This window comes from Carcharodon carcharias, chromosome 34 (assembly GCF_017639515.1).
Source record: "Carcharodon carcharias isolate sCarCar2 chromosome 34, sCarCar2.pri, whole genome shotgun sequence".
Taxonomy (NCBI): Eukaryota; Metazoa; Chordata; class Chondrichthyes; order Lamniformes; family Lamnidae; genus Carcharodon; species Carcharodon carcharias.
The window spans coordinates 15,160,405-15,177,166 of record NC_054500.1 but is presented as its reverse complement, the minus strand read 5'-3'; the positions used below and the strand labels follow the sequence as shown (position 1 = coordinate 15,177,166).

The 16,762-nt window shown below is 50.2% G+C and overlaps 1 protein-coding gene across 1 annotated transcript; it reads right to left on the bottom strand.

The window, feature by feature from the left end:
- Positions 1 to 4,081: 4,081 nt before the first annotated feature.
- LOC121272556 (potassium channel subfamily K member 13-like) lies at positions 4,082 to 14,896 on the bottom strand. Its single transcript, XM_041179205.1, has 2 exons — positions 14,428 to 14,896; positions 4,082 to 4,971 (listed from the first exon to the last, which is right to left on the bottom strand). The coding sequence occupies exons 1-2, from the start codon at positions 14,894 to 14,896 to the stop codon at positions 4,082 to 4,084; spliced, it is 1,359 nt and encodes a 452-aa protein (XP_041035139.1).
- Positions 14,897 to 16,762: the final 1,866 nt, after the last annotated feature.

Genomic DNA, 16,762 nt, shown 5'->3' with positions numbered 1-16,762 from the left:
GTTACTCCTGAATATGTTCATCCATGCCTTGGTCACCTCTAGATTTGACTATTTCAATGTTCTCTGCCCCAGTCACCCACCCTGCACCCAACGTAAACTTGAGCTATCCAAAACTCTGCCACCAATATCCCACCTTTCACCAAATCCCAATCACCCATCACTCCCCGTGCTCGCTGACCTCCTTTGGCTATTTGTTTACCCACACCTCAAATCGAAAAGCTCTCATCCTTGTCAAATCCTCCATCGTCTCGTTCTCTCCCTATCTCCGTAACCACCTCCACTCCTACAACCCTCTGCGAACTCTGCACCTCCTCGAATTCTGGTCTTTTGGCACATCCTCGATTTTCATCACTCTACTCATTGGAGGGGAGCCTTCTGCTGTGCAGGTCTGGTAATCCCTCCATAAACCTCCCCGTCTCTCTATCTCTCTCGCTGTCTCTCTCCCCTCCTTCAAAGCTTTCTTTAAAACCTACCGCTTTGACCAAGCTTTTGATCATCCATTATATCTCTTACACCACCCTACTTGGCTGTACATCCCTTTTTGTTTGGGTTACAGGCGGGATGTTCAAAGTGCTGCATTTTCTGGACACAAATGCCCATTTGTTTAATATTGTAAAACATATAGGCAGGTGCAATCTTTGGACCTCCAGAAGTGTGTAGGGCCAGAGTTTAGATTCACAATTTGACCATTGTCCGTGAATCAGAAACAGGGATGCGCCCTTCAGCTCCTCATGCCTGTCCCACAAATCGGTTAGATCACAGCCGACCTGAATGTCAACTCCATTTATCCTTTTGCAATTAAAAGCCCAACCAGCTCACCAATTTCCTTTAGGGAAGCAAGCCTCACCCGTTAGGCCCAGAATGTGACCCCAGTTCCACACCGGTAGGGCAGAGCTTTTCGCTGAGCAGGTGACTGCATGCCCGGCTCGCTAAGGCGCGAAATTGCGCACGATATTCCGGTCGGCAGGTGGGCGCCGCACTGAACTCTGAAGCGCGCCCGCCGACAATTAAGAGGGCAGTTAACGGCGCAATTGGCAAGGGACTTTTCGTTGCCCGGCCAACATTACGGTGGGCGTGGCAGGCGGGGGAATAGACCAGACGGCCTTCGCATTTTTCAGGAAACCTCATCCACGGGCTGGATGAGCTTTCCGTGATAAATTAAAATTAAGATAAATTTCCGCGGGCGGCATTTTCACCGCCTACATTTTCAGGTGACCGATCCGGAAGCTTTTTTTTTTTCGTTTTTCCCGGTTTCTGAGACCTTTGTTTCAGATTGCTCAGGCCTTCAGCTCCCTGAGGCAGCTCTCTCTGCCTTCAACACCACGGCACTCAACTTGTCTTTCCTGCCTGATGCCACGATGCTCTTTGCCCCAGAGGTGATGGTGGCGCAGTGGTTACATCACTGGACGAGAGGCCTAGCCTAATGCTCCCTGCCTTCAGGGGGCTTTTTCTGTGAGCGCTCTCCCCCCAGCACCCCAGCACTCACCCTCCACCCTCCACCCGCCCCCACCCCCGGCACCCCCGGCACCCCCAAGGCGTTAATTGGCCAGCCGGCGTGAATTCCCGGCTGGGAGCCAATCGCGGCTCCCCGGCCAATCCTGGACCCGCCAACCTCGCTCACAGCTGATGAAAAGGCAGCGTTTCTACAGAGCTAAACGCATGCCTACCTTTCCACGGGCTTCACTTTTTTTTTTGGGCGGGGGGGGCCCCAGAAAGCTGTCCATCCGGGCCACGCCCACCAACAGGATAACCGCCCAAGGGCTTAAAGCGACCCTGCAGCTGCCTGAGGTCAGTCCGAGCTCCGCGGCCGCCGCTGCGGCCTGCGACCCCGCCCGGGGTCACGACCCGCGGGTCGTGAAGCCCCCGGATTACAGTATCTGATCGCTGCGGTTTGAGGGAGCGTGTTGCGGCTGCCATGTTTCCCCACGACTGCCTGCCCTTTTGAAGACTACCTCGCTTGTTGTAAAGCACTTTGGGACGCCCTGGGGTTGTGAAAGGTGCTATACAAATGTAACTTCTTCCTTTCTACGATCCGCCAGCTATGCTTTGATCAATATTTGCAGGATGGAAATGTGTGTCCTCATCCTCTTCAAACTCTTCCACGAGGAAGTGTTCCTCTGGATAGCAAAAGTTGACATTTCAATTGCTAAGGTTATATATTACAAGATTAATGCATCATTTTTCAATAGACGTATGTTTTATTTACAGCGGTAGGAATCTTTACACTTACATTCTACAGTCTTGTAACATATTTCACATGATCTTCCGAGTTGAGCATGACTTACATGAACCATCTCCCTGGAGAAGTTAAGTAGTTCCCAGAATGTACAGCAAGCTCAGTGCTATTGTCTGTATCAAATAAGTGAATCTTACTTCACACCTGGTCCACTCCTCCATCATCCCCCACTCCTCAACCCCCACCTATGGCACCTCCCCATGCCCACGCAAAAGATGCGACACCTGCCCCTTCACTTCCTCTCTCCTCACCGTCCAAGGGCCCAAACACTCCTTTCAAGTGAAGCAGCATTTCACTTGCATTTCCCCCAACTTAGTCTACTGCATTCGCTGCTCCCAATGCGGTTTCCCCTACATTGGAGAGACCAAACGTAAACTGGGCGACCGCTTTGCAGAACACCTGCGGTCTGTCCGCAAGAATGACCCAAACCTCCCTGTCGCTTGCCATTTTAACACTGCACCCTGCTCTCTTGCCCACATGTCTGTCCTTGGCTTGCTGCATTGTTCCAGTGAAGCCCAGCGCAAACTGGAGGAACAGCACCTCATCTTCCGACTAGGCACTTTACAGCCTTCCGGACTGAATATTGAATTCAACAACTTTAGGTCTTGAACTCCCTCCTCCATCCCCACCCCCTTTCTATTTCTTCCCCCTTCCTTTTGTTTTTTCCAATAAATTATATAGCTTTTTCTTTTCCCACCTATTTCCATTATTTTTAAATATTTTTAAATCTTTTATGCTCCCCCAACCCCCACTAGAGCTATACCTTGAGTGCCCTACCATCCATTCTTAACTAGCTCATTCGTTTAGATAATATCACCAACTTCAACACCTCTGTGTTCTTTTGTTCTTTTGTCTGTGACATCTTTTGATGATCTGCTCCTATCACTGCTTGTTCGTCCCTACAACAACACCACCCCCCCTCCACTTCTCTCCCCGCACCCAACCCCACCCCCCACCTTAAACCAGCTTATATTTCACCCCTCTCATTGGATTCACCCAGTTCTGTTGAAGGGTCATGAGGACTCGAAACGTCAACTCTTTTCTTCTCCGCTGATGCTGCCAGTTTTTCCAGGTAATTCTGTTTTTGTTGAAGTGAATCTCTACGTTCATCCAATTCTAACCTCCTGTACGTCCTCAGTTTTCACCCCCCCCCATCATTGGTGACCATGCCCTCAGCTTCCTAGGTTCTAATCTCTGGAATTCCTTCCCTAAATATCTCTATCCCTCTCTTTCTCTTCCTTTAGAATGCTCCTCCTTAACCGATCATCTGGCCGCATGTCCTAACAATGCCTCACAAGGCTCGGTGTCAGGTTTCGTCTGAAATTGTTCCTGGGCAGCGCCGTGGAATGTTTTACTCCGTCGGCAGGTGCCGCCTAAATGCAAGTCGTTGTTGCTGGCGCCGTCAGGGGGAAAGCCCCCTCCCTTTCCCGAAGATGCCGGCATCCCCTGCCATTTTGACCAATTGTGCGCCAAGCCTTGGCTGGGAGTGTTTGCCACGGGAGGACTGTCCCACAGCGGGCGGGGGAGGGGGGAGGGGGGAGGTGGGGAGGCTCAAGATGAGGTCCACGGCCGAACTTGCCAGCAGGTAGGGGGCGCTGGACTTCGTCTAGCAGGGTAGGCCCTGGCTCCTTTATCCACTCCCTTCGACAAAGTTTGCTGAGGCGAGTCAAAATGCCCCAATCGCCAGTGCCCCGGGTTCGAGATCAACTACCTCAGCGTGAAGCGAGTGATCACATCTTGGACCGTCCTCTGCCAAAGATGGAGAGCAGATGAGTGTCAGTCAGCCGTACCACCGAGCTAACCTCCGCTTGCTTTGATAACTGGTAAGGCTTCCCATCCGCCCGGCTACCTATCCACGCTCGTCTCCGCCAATCTGTTGTTCATGATTGCCAAGGCGCCAACACCACCAGAGAAACCGTTGTACCGTGTGTGGCTTTGCCTGGGACCGCCGTTGGCAGTCTCGGAGAGCTGCTTCTGCATTATAGCCAGGGACACCTTGTCGGAAGCCAAAAAGTCTTTCACGGAGATCATCTCGCCCGACATCCGGCGCCCATCGGTCTCACTGTCGCACACCGTCTCCACAGAAACGTCGTGCCGCCTGGTCTTGACAGCGGCCGGGTGGATGGCATTCCGGTGGGTCTTCGCCCTCCCCGCGCCCCGGCACCATCGGCAACACCGGCACTCCAGCCTCTCCAGGATCCAGTTGAGGAACTGCTTGATGACGATGGAGGAGACGTTAAACAAGGAGTAGAGGCAGCACACGCCCATCAGGATGAGCAGGAAGTTCCCCGCCCGGTACAAGCTCTGGTTGGTGTAGGCCGCTCTTTGGCTGCTCACCAGATCGCCGAACCCAATGGTGCTGAACGCCACAAAGCAAAAGTACAAGGACTCGGCGTAGGTCCAGCCCTCGATGGGCGAGTACATTGCCGAGGCGCAGCAGGAGATGACGATCGATGCGGCCCCCAGGATGAGCATGACGTAGTAAACGGAGGGCTTCCACCCGTCCAGGCTGTCCACCTCCGCCGAGTGGCCGGAGCCTCCGCGGCCGGACCGCTTCGTCGCCGCACTCCGCTGCACCTTCCGCTCGTGGAACCAGCGCAAGATGTAGGCCAGCAGAGTGATGGCCCGCTCCAGGAACAGGTTGAAGAACAAGATGGTGGCGGCGCATCCCACCAGGCCGTAGAAGATCAGGAAGATCCTGCCCCCGATCGTCACTGGTGTGGCCATCCCAAAGCCTGCGAGGAAATCAGATGAGGACAGGTCAGCGGAAAGTGTTCCATAACTGAGGTCTCGTCAGTCTGCTCCGCTTTGGAGCCAGCTCAAGCCTCAATGACCAAATCACGCCCATGAAGTTTAACACAATGACACAAAGGGTGTAAAGAGATTATTAAAGAGATCAGCGGACGCAGGGTGCAGACAAACCTTTATAACTGGGGAATTTAAATTCAATTAATTAATAAATTGCTGAAAAAAAAAATCAGACATGCTGTCAAAGCTTTAATTCTTGCACTCATCAGGGCAGGTGCAAGAATACCAAATCTCAAAGGGAGCAACAATTTACACTGCTTGAGAAGAGAGTGCCAATTGGTTGGCATGTGGCTGAACTGCCTGGTTGGAATTTAAGCAAAAGCTTGGCAGTTCCCATGCCAACACGTGTATCAGAATCCACTCGCCAACCAATCAGCACCCTCTTCTCGGGCAGTATAAATTGTTGTTCCCTTTGAGCTTTGGTATTCTTGCGAATCTGTCCTGATGAGTGCAAGGCAAAAAGCTTTGACAGCATGTCTCTTTTTTCAGCAATACTCAAGTTCCGTACTACCAAGCGACTTTTAATGAATAAATCTGGAATTAAATGCTAGTCTCGTTAATAATAAACATGAAATTACTGGACTGTTGTAAAACCCCATCTGGTTCACTATTGTCTTATGGGGAAGGAAATCTGCCCTCCTTACTCGATTTGGCCTCCATATGACTCCAGGCTCTTGTGCCTGACTCTTGACTGCCCACTGAAATGGTCTAGCAAGCCACTCAGTTGTAGCAAACTGCTACAGGAAAAAGCACTGCAGGTCTCCCTACACCACAGGGACTGCAGCGGCTCAAGAAGGTAACTCACCGCCTCCTTCTCAAGGGCAATTAGGGATGGGCAACAAATGCTGGTCTAGCCAGCGACACTGACAACCTGAGAAAGAATTTAAAAAGAATATACAGGGCCAAAGATTTGGCTCCTTTGCTGATCACAGCGCAGTTTTCTCTGGTTGCAACGTTTTTGTTATGAGAGGCTTGTAATAAGCTTCCAATATAAGCTTGTAATAGAAAGGTGAATACAGTGGGACGTTCGTAATGGCAGAGTTTATTTGAAAAGGACTGGGGATTACAGTGCTGGGTTTCAATTCCTAAATGCATTTTCCAGTGCTGTTCTGAGCCATTTTGACAAATAAAACTCCAAATTCCATCCCTAAAGTGGTCTGATGTCTGTTGGGAGCAGAGTCTGCATGCCACAGCTGACCTCAGCACGTCCTGGGGCGGGGAAGGGTGATAATATACCCTGTTTCTAATCGCTGTCCTGCAGATGAAAAGAATGTATGGTTGTATATGTGTGTGTGTGTGTTGGCTGAGGCCAGCATGTGGTGCACACTGCAGTGAAATAGCTGCCCAATGACCATAAGACCGAGGAGTTGAAGTCGGCCATTTGGCCCATCGAGTCTGCTCTGCCATTCAATGAGATCATGGCTGATCTGATAATCCTCAACTCCACTTTCCTGCTTTTCCCCATAACCCTTGGTTCCCTTACTGATTAAAAATCTGTCTATCTCTGCCTTGAATATACTTAACAACCCAGCTTCTACAGCCCTCTGCGGTAAAGAATTTAACAGATTCACTACCCTCTGAGAGAAGAAATTCCTCCTCATCTCTGTCTTAAATGGGTGACCCCTTACTCTGAGATTATGCCCTCTGGTCCTAGATTCTCCCACAAGGGGAAACAACCTCTCAGCATCTACACTGTCAAGCCTCCTAAGAATCTTATATATTTCAACAAGGTCACCTCTCATTCTTCTAAACTCCAATGAGTACAGGCCCAACGTACTCAACCTCTCCTCATAAGAAAATCCCTCCATACCCGGGATCAGCCTAGTGAACCTTCTCTGGACTGCCTCCAATGCCAGTATATCTTTCCTTAGATAAGGGGACCAAAACTGTTCACAGTATTCTAGGTGTGGTCTAACTGGTGCCTTGTATAGTTTTAGCAAGACTTCCCTATTTGTATACTCCATTCCCTTTGCCCTCCCTATTACCTGCTTGAACTTGATTCTTGCCAGGCTGCATATTGAGCCATCTCCAGTGGGAGGCAGTGGTTTCAAAGAGAACTAACCAAACACCAGGAGGAGAAAACCCAGAGAACAGTAGATTGCAACAACAACTTTTTAATTTCTTTATTCTTTCACAGGGTGTGGGTGTCACTGGCAAGGCCAGCATTTGTTGCCCATCCCTAATTGCCCCTTGAGCTTGCTCAGCCATTTCAGGGGGCAGTTTACGAATGAACCACACGGCTGTGGGTCTGGAGTCACATGCAGGCCAGACTGGGTAAGGACAGCAGATTTCCTTCCCTTTAGTAAACCAGATGGGTTTCTATAACAATCGATAATTGCACTAAGACTAGCTTTATTCAGTGAATTTAAATCCCACCAGCTGCCATGGTGGGATTTGAACCTGTGACCCCAGGATATTAGCCCAGACCTCTGGATTACCAATCCAGTGACATTTGCACTATGTCACCATCTCCTCCCTGACTTACATGTATATAGTGCCTTTCACGTAGTAAAATATCCCAAGACGTCTTACTGAAGCACTATGCAACAAATTTAACACAGGGCAACCTAGGAAGGTTGGTCAAAGAGGTAAGTTTTAAGGAGCATCATAAAAGCAGAGAGAGAAGTGAAGGAAGGGTTTAGGGAGGGAATTCCAGAGTTTAGGGCCTAGGTAGCTGGAGGCACAGCCAACAATGGTGGAGCGATTAAAATCAAGAAGTGAGACCAGGAATTGGAGGAGCGCAGAGATCGCAGAAGATCGTAGGAACATAACAGCAGGAGTAGGCCATTCAGCCCATCGAGTCTGCTGCACCATTCAACACGATCATGGCTGATCACCCACTTCAATGCCTTTTCCCCGCACTATCCCCATATCCATTTCTGCCACTGGTATTTAGAAACCTGTCAATCTCTACTTTAAACATAATCAATGATTGAGCTTCCACAGCTCTCTGGGGTAGAGAATTCCAAAGATTCACAACCCCCCTGAGCAAAGGAATTTCTCCTCATCTCAGTCCTAAGTGGCTTCCCTCTTATTTTGAAATTGTGTCCCCTGGTTCTAGACTCCCCAGCCAGGGGAAACATCTCACCTGCATCTACCCTGTCGATCCCTTTAATTATGTTCGTATATTCGTTCTTATGTTCGGAGGGCTGGAAGAGGTTACAGAGGTAGACAGGGGGCAAAGGCCAGGGTGGGATTGGTAAACGAGGATGAGAATTTTAAATTTGAAGCCTTGCGGGACTAGGGCCCAGTGTAGGTCAATGTGCAAAGGGGCGATGGTTGAACAGGATTTGGATGTGACGAAATTTAGGAGGGTGAAAGGGGGGGGAAGGCTGGTCAGGAGAGCACTGGAATGGTCGAGCCTGTGGGTAACAAAGGTAAGGATGAGGGTCTGAGCAGCAGATGAGCTGAGGTAGGAGTGAGGAGCTTGGTGGTTTGTGGAAAAGGTGCATTTTTTCTGAAGTCCCCAATAGTTGTGCACAAGTTGTCATCTCATATTAATCAGCACAAACAGCTGGATCTCCATTTGCGGATACTTTTATGTGGAAACATAATGACGTTCGATAGAACCTTTTGCTCTATGGTCTCAGCTGTCGATTTGTTTGAATTCCTCGCATTGTGGTACTTGGGCATCGCTAATGGACTGAATCTTAATCTCTTTTTGCTACGAAAACATCATTCGACGACATTGCGCAAGAAATGAGTAGCTGCAGAGACGGCAAATCGACAGAACTAGCGTTAATTATTCGCTTCCGTTACCGGCTCGAGGTCCTGATAACCCTGTAACAGAAAAACACGATATTCCTCCTGCCGGTATCTCCTCAATTTTACTGCAGCGTAAATAAATATTTATTCCTGCCCAGTGGGAAAATGCCCACATAGTCGTGGATCGCCCGCTCATGGCCGCCTGGGTAATGGCACTGCCTGATGTGGTACCAAGGCACCCACTAACAGCAAGGCACCTGGTTCATCTAGGGTTGCCAACCCTCCAGGGTTGGTCTGGAGTCTCCAGGAATTGAAGGTCAATCTCCAGGACACTGCTGTGGGCAACCCTGGGGAAAAATCATCAGGACATTAACAAAGATTGGGGATTTTTTGTCATTTTCTTTGAACATTTCTCTTTGCCAGATATAAAAATATTGGACATGGAGGAAAAAGTCTGTTTGGCTGACAGTCGAGCATCATCCAATTGGGTAATGAGTCTTTTTGCTTTCCGATTGGCGTAGGAAGGCCGTACGTCACAAGGATGGACGTGTTGGCCGACTAATGGCTGGAGTGTGGGGGCGAGTCACGTGATGGAACCTCCAGGAACACATTTAATCACAGTTGGCAACTCTAGGTTCAACCCCTGGTTTGAGTTAACTGAGAGAGCAGCAGATGGGGGTCACTGCAGTTGGTCTCAGCATCCCTGGGTTAGGGAGTATGTTGTCTGTGTGTGTGTATGTGTGCGTCCCTGGGTTAGGGAGTATGTTGTCTGTGTGTGTGTATGTGTGCGTCCCTGGGTTAGGGAGTATGTTGTCTGTGTGTGTGTATGTGTGCGTCCCTGGGTTAGGGAGTATGTTGTCTGTGTGTGTGTATGTGTGCATCCCTGGGTTAGGGAGTATGTTGTCTGTGTGTGTGTATGTGTGCATCCCTGGGTTAGGGAGTATGTTGTCTGTGTGTGTGTATGTGTGCGTCCCTGGGTTAGGGAGTATGTTGTCTGTGTGTGTGTATGTGTGCGTCCCTGGGTTAGGGAGTATGTTGTCTGTGTGTGTGTATGTGTGCGTGCACACACTTCTTTGCATGCATGTTGCTGTTGTTCCAAACCCGTTATTATAGTTATTGCCATCTGGACAAGCCTTTGCAGAGAATGTTGGCAGGCTATTCGACCATGGTAGGTATCTTAGCAGAGCCCAATCTCAGCTTCGCCCAGCACACAGGCACGCACAGATACAGGTGCCCCGTGCACAGATACAGGCACATGCACCCCAACAGACACACCCCAGGCATGAATTTAGATGGACACGCAGGCAGACAGGCACACAGACAGACACACCTCAACCAACATGGATGAACACACACAGACATACACCCCAACAGACACACCCCAACAGACACAAATGCACATGGACACACAGGCAGACAGGTGCACCTCAACCAACACACAGACACACAGACAGACACACCCCAACAGACACAAATGCACATGGACACACAGGCAGACAGGTGCACCTCAACCAACACCCAGACACACAGACAGACACACCCCAACAGACACAAATGCACATGGACACACAGGCATCCAGGCAGACACACCTCAACCAACATGGACACACAGATAAATATACCATATGTACCTACACTCACACACATACACACACATGCACGCACACAGACAAAGTTGGTTATAATCAGGGGCAGGAACCCTGGCTAGTTTTTCTCTCCACCACAGGAATGTTTAGCTGCTAAACTGACAGAAAGCAGCCAACTCAGTATTGAAGGGGGGGGGGGGGCGTGGGCGGCGGTGGGGGGGGGGAATCAAATCGGTGGCTCCCCTGGGCTGGACGGTCCAGTAACACAGCGAGCAGAGTCTTTACGCACAGAGCTTACAGAATCCCATTGTGTGGGCTATTTGGCAGAAACCACTCTGAGTACCACCAAGGAGGATTTAACACTAAACTACAAGACCTTCCCATTAGCAGAGTAGGAATGAATGGGATGTTTTCTCTGGGGCAGTTGACCATTTCCCGCCACACATTGGCGATTTCCACTGACCGCCCACTGAATTTAAGGCAAACGTTCGGGAGAATTGTGGGAATATACTTCCCAGGAAAGGCCAGATAGACTTTTCTTCAGTAAAGTGGTGTGGAGGAGTGAAGTGAAAGAGCTCTTCAAGACTGCGAAAGAGTTTGACTGGCTGGGCAGATGTTCCAAATTTGGGGGAAAAAAACAAAACCAGGGCCTATAGATATAAGGTAGTCACTAATAGATCCAATCAGGAATTCAGGAGAAACATCTTTAGTCAGAGACTGGTTAGAATGTGGAACCCTTTACCACATGGAGTGGTTGAAGTGAATGGTGTTGATGTATTCAAGGGAAGCAGGTTAACCACATGAAAGGGATAGAATATGTTGGTCAGCAAGGGGTGGGAGGAGGCTCAGGTGTTGCATTATCCTCTATTCTTTCATGGGATGTGGGCATCACAGGCAAGGACACCCCCCTAGTTACCTTTGAACTGAGTAACTTGCTGGGCTATTTCAGAGAGCCAGCTCACAAATCCATGGGTCTGAGCCAGGCCGGCTAAGGGTGCTGGTGCCAGAATTCCTTCCCCATCAGTGAGCCAGACGGGTTTTTACAAAAATCAATGAGAGTTGCGTGGTCTAGCTTTACGTTCCAGATTTATAGTTGAATTTCAGTTCCACCAGCTGCAATGGTGAGATTTGAACTCACATCCCCACAGCATTAGCCTGGGCTTCCTGATTACTAGTCCAGTAACATTACCATCATGCCACCATCCCTATACATGCCCTTAATTGGGTGATGAGCCTTTGTGCTTTCCAATTGGCGTAGGAAGGCCATACGTCACAAGGATGGACGTGTTGACCGACTAATGGCTGGAGTGTGGGGGGGCGAGTCATATGATGGAACCTCCAGGAACACAATTAATCACAGTTGGCAACCCTATTAATGCAGGACAGCCCTCCTATGTGTGAGATTATGCAGCATCTCTCACACACAAATAGAGAGAATGTCAGGGCAAAAGCAGGATTCATTCCGGGATATCCTGATCGCCAGGCATTGGAGGGAACGGGGGCTGAAGGGGGCCATTATCCCGAGTTATTGATTCCATAGTCCAACCAGTGATAAACTGACCAAGGCGAACACAAAATACTGCAGACGCTGGAAGTCTGAAATTAAAACAGGAGCTGTTGGAAAACACAGCTGGTCAGGCAGTAAATGTAGAGAGAGAAAAACCTTTCATCAAAACCGGAGGATTTTACAGATGATCAGTTTTTATACAGAGCCAGAGAAAAGCGGGTGGGAAAGTGTAAAGGGGAATGATAAATCAAAGGTTACGGGGAGAAGGCGGGAGAATGGGGTTGAGAAACTTATCAGCTATGATTGAATGGCGGAGCAGACTCGATGGGCCGAATGGCCTAATTTCTGCTGCTATGTCTCATGGTCTTATAAACTACGAACTGGTTGTCTCTGAATTTCCTCAGAGGGTAACATTGTGTATATGGAAGAGAAACAGGCCATTCAGCCCAACTGGACTATGTCAGCATTTATGACAGTGATGTAGTGGTAATATCACTGGACTAGTCACCCAGAGGCCCAGGCTAATGCTTTGGGGACATTGGTTCAAATCCCACCATAGCATCAATTCAATGACCCAACCTCCACTACAGTCTGGAGAAGAGAGTTTCACAGACTATTGACCCTCAGAGGGGAAAAAAATTCTTCTCATCCTAGACAATAGGCCTCTTATTACTAAACGCTGTTCCCTGGTTCTAATCTCTCCCACAAGAGGAAGCATCCACTCAATGAAATCCCCTCAGGATCTTATATGTTTCAATAAAATCACCTCTCATTCTTCTAAACCCCAGTGGGTATAGACCCAGCCTGCTCAACCTTTCCTCATAAGATAAGCCCCTCCTTCCAGGTATGAGACGATTGAACCTTCCCTGAGCTACTTCTAATGCAATTATATCCTTTTTTTCAAATAAGGAGACCAAAACTGTACACGGCATTCCAGATTGGATGATGCTTGACCATCATCCAAACAGTCTTTTTCCCCCGTTTTCAATATTTTTATATCTGGTAAAGAGAAATATTCAAAGAAAATGACAAAAAGAAACAATCTTTTTTTTAATATCCCACTGATTTCTCTCCAGGGTTGCACACAGCAGTGTCCCTGAGATTGCTCTTCAATTCCTGGAGACTCCAGGCCAGTCCTGGAGGTTGGCAACCCCATGCATTAAGGTTTCTCAGTCTTTTAAAAAATATAAGCGTGCATAGTTGGCCTGAAATATTAGCACACATTAGTGGGTTTCTTCAAAACAATTCTATCGAAGGTTTGAAGCTGCTGCCCACTAATGTTACAGCTTGCGACCATGTTGCATGTCCAGTGTTCTCCGGTCTGAGGGCAGGAGGTGAAGGGGTCAAGTCAGGGCGCAGGGGAGGGAGGCAGGGTGTAGAATGGGCACAGAGACAGGGAGCAGAGGGTCAGCCCAGGAAAGTGTGCGTGGCAGAGAGGCGACCGACAAGGACTAAAGAGGAATTAAGAAGGGTGCAAAGCGTTCGGTGAGGGATACTCTCTGTCAGCCATTTTTGCCTATCGATTTCTGGGAAATAACCATGCAGGTTTTGTAAGCTGCCGAGTTTGCCCTCTCTTGGTGGCCCAGTTAGTAAATGCAGCATGGTGCTGATCAGGTTTGATCTGTACTCTTTTAGCTAATCCACTTGGGGTGGCAGCACAGGCAGTATAAATGACCTCGCCAACCCTCTGCAAGGGGTCCTTTTTTAAAAAATTCACTTATGGGGTGTGGGCATCGCTGGCTGGGCCAGCATTCACAGCCCACCCCTGATTGCCCCTTGAGAAGGTGGTGGTGAGCTGCCTTCTTGAACCGCTGCAGACCCTGTGGCGTAGGTACACTCACAGTGCTGTGAGGGTGGGAGTTCCAGGATTTTGACTTTGCTCAGTAGGCAAGGATTCCTAGATTATTTTTTTTTTAGAAACAGGGTTATGGGGAAACGGACAAGGAGTGGGATGGACAAATGCAAACGACACCCCCCCTCCCCCATCTCTGCTTGCATCGTTCAATGGCCCTGCACCCCCACCCCCACCGCCCCCACCCCCCCCCCCCCCCCCCCCCCCACCTTCCCTCTGCTACGAGGCGCGCACATCTGTTGGGGAAGGTGGTCAGACTTTGGCGTGACGCCTCCCATTGTCGACCAGCCTGCCCACACTATCGAGGATTAAACGGTGCCTGCTAGACGGTGGGTGGGTGGGTGGGGGTGGGGGGGGGGGGACATGACAAGGGTAGGAGAGAGCGGGAGGGGAGACAGAAAACAAGAGAGAGAGAGAGAGGAAGAAAGTAGAAAACAGCAACACTGGAAATCAGAACTGAGAGAGGGTGAAACTTGCAATGAAAGCAGTTCAGGCAATAAACAGTGATAAAAGTTTGAAATCAGGACCACATCAATTGATATCAATTATGGATATTTTACAGCTGATGGGCCAGTTTCAGGAAATATGAAAAATCAACAGCAGTTTCAACCTCCCACATCATTCCAGCCGGATAGTCTCCAGGCGAATGTCCTGGGAACACACTTGTGTGCCCTCCCCTGGAGGCGGGCGTCTAAACTGGTCTAGCGATCAGCTAAAGGGTGGACACACTGACCTATGGTGGACACCACCGTCCCGACAAAGTAAAAAGCTCCCGTGAAGTCCCACCGGGGTCTCAGGGGGTCGACCCTGATGCCAGCCACATGGGCTTCCTCGTACTCCCTCAGGAAGGCGCCCAGCTCCCGGCGGCTGATGTTGTGGCAGCGGGTGAAGTCGGCCAGCCTCTGGCTCCACGCCCGCTGAGCCCGCACCTCCACGGGCCGCTCGATAGCCGAGAAGGCGGCCGCCCCGCACACCAGGTACAGCGAGATGAAGGCAGCCAGCAGCGCGAAGCGGGCGTTGTCCGCGTTGAGCCGGAGGGAGCAGCGGGAGGAGCAGGTAGGGCTGGAGCAGCAGGAGGAGCAGGTAGGGCTGGAGCAGCAGGAGGAGCAGGTAGGGCTGGAGCAGCAGGAGGAGCAGGTAGGGCTGGAGCAGCAGGAGGAGCAGGTGGAGCAGGAGGAGCAGGAGCCAGCCCTCCCGGCCATAGCAGGTCAGAGGCAGAGCTGCATGCCCACTGCTGGCTGCGCCGGGCATTGGGATCCTTGCTGCCTTCTCAGGAGGTCTCTCTGAGCACTTTCCCTCCCGGCAGCCCTGGAACACCCCAGCCTCTTCTCCTCCCATATATGGAAGATGGGAGCTTCCCCCACACACCCACCACCACCACCAGTTCCATCGGTCTTAAATCTGGAGTCCAGAGGACGCCACACACACACACAGACAAAAACAAGTGCAAAATGTTCAAATCCGATTAAAAAAAAGTCAGTGATACATCTGAAGACCAGTTCAGATTAGTTTTACTGCCTTCATGTCCAAGTGTTAATATTTCTTTTCCAGTTAAATCAGCAACTTGCTTTAAAGTAAAACAACCTCCCACCCCCCACCCCCACCAAGGTGGTTTAAGGGCCAAAGTTCCCAATCTTCCTAAATTGTGGGGCTCAGAGTATTGTAACCAGTTTATTTTTCCTCTCTCTCTCTCTCTCTCTTTAATCTTTCATGGGATGTGGGTGTCACTGGCCAGACTAACATTTGTTGCCCATCCCTAACTGCCCTTGAGGTGAGGTGGCTCGCTCGGCCATTTCGGAGTCAGCCGCGTTGCTGTGGGTCTGGAGTCACGTGTAGGCCAGAGCAGGTAAGGATGGCAAATTTCCCTCCCCTGAAGGGGCATTAGTGAGCCGGACGGGTTTTTACATCAATCGATGAGAGCTGACATGGTCACTGGGACTAGTTTTCAATTCCACATTTATTTAATTGAATTTAAATTCCACCAGCTTCTCTAGCAGGGGTTAGAATCCATATCCCCAGAGTATTAGCCTTGGCCACTAGATTACAAGTCAGGTGGCATTAGCTCTACGCTCTCATCTGCCCCACTCCTGAGTGCTACATATTAGGAAGGATGTGACGGCATTAGGGAGGTCTGCTGGCGCAGCAGGTAGCGCCCCAAAGTGGCTCAGTCCCACCCGGGTTTACATCCCATCCTGGGGCAGAATTTTGCCCTTGTTGTGGGGGCTTGGTGGGGGGAGGGTTGGGCGGGAGTGGCCAGGAAGCTAACCGCCGCCCGCGATTGGGGCCAGACCGCGATTTCACAGTGGGCGGGCCAGTTAAGGCCCACCCCGTGTGAAATGCAAATGGCAGCGCCTGTGGAGGGCGGGGGGGGGGAGGTGGGGGTGGGGGGAGAGGAGGGCGAGCGCGGTGGTAAAGCTCCCTGAGATGAACGGTTTTGAAAATGAAAAATAAAGCATTGTAGGATGTCAAAAAAACACCTCCCCCTCATGTGACTCTGTGCCAGGGACACGTTAGAAATTAGCGTGAAAATTTTTATTTAATGACGGATCGAAGCCTCACCCTGTCCGTGGATGAGGTTTCGCAAAATATGCCAGGGCCCTTTCACCTGCCCACTGCTGTCCAGTAATGCTGGACGGGCAGCGAGAAATCTAAACCAATTGGATTGTTAAAGGCCTTAATTTGCCTTTTAATTGTCGGCGGGGTGGGGGGGGGGGCACTGCCAATTCCCACGCGCACCCACCGACTGAAATATCACCCATCACTTAACGCTCGTTCGCGCCCGCTCAACTATCGAAATATCCTGCCCCTGCCCCCTGGACTTGATGGCTTAATAACAGGGCCAAGCACTTTGAGCATCAGCCTGCAATTTCTTCCAATATGCCCACGGGAAGCAATAAGAGCAGGCAAGTCTCTGAGTCACCCGTGCTTGATGTGGCATGGTACCCCTGAAGCTACATATAGCTTCAGGCCAGTGACCCGTTCCGGGAAATGCAAGCTGTAGAAACAGATGTAAACGTCTCCTTTCTCCGCCTCGTGTGTCTATAGATGTGGGAGGCTGCCCAAGCCGA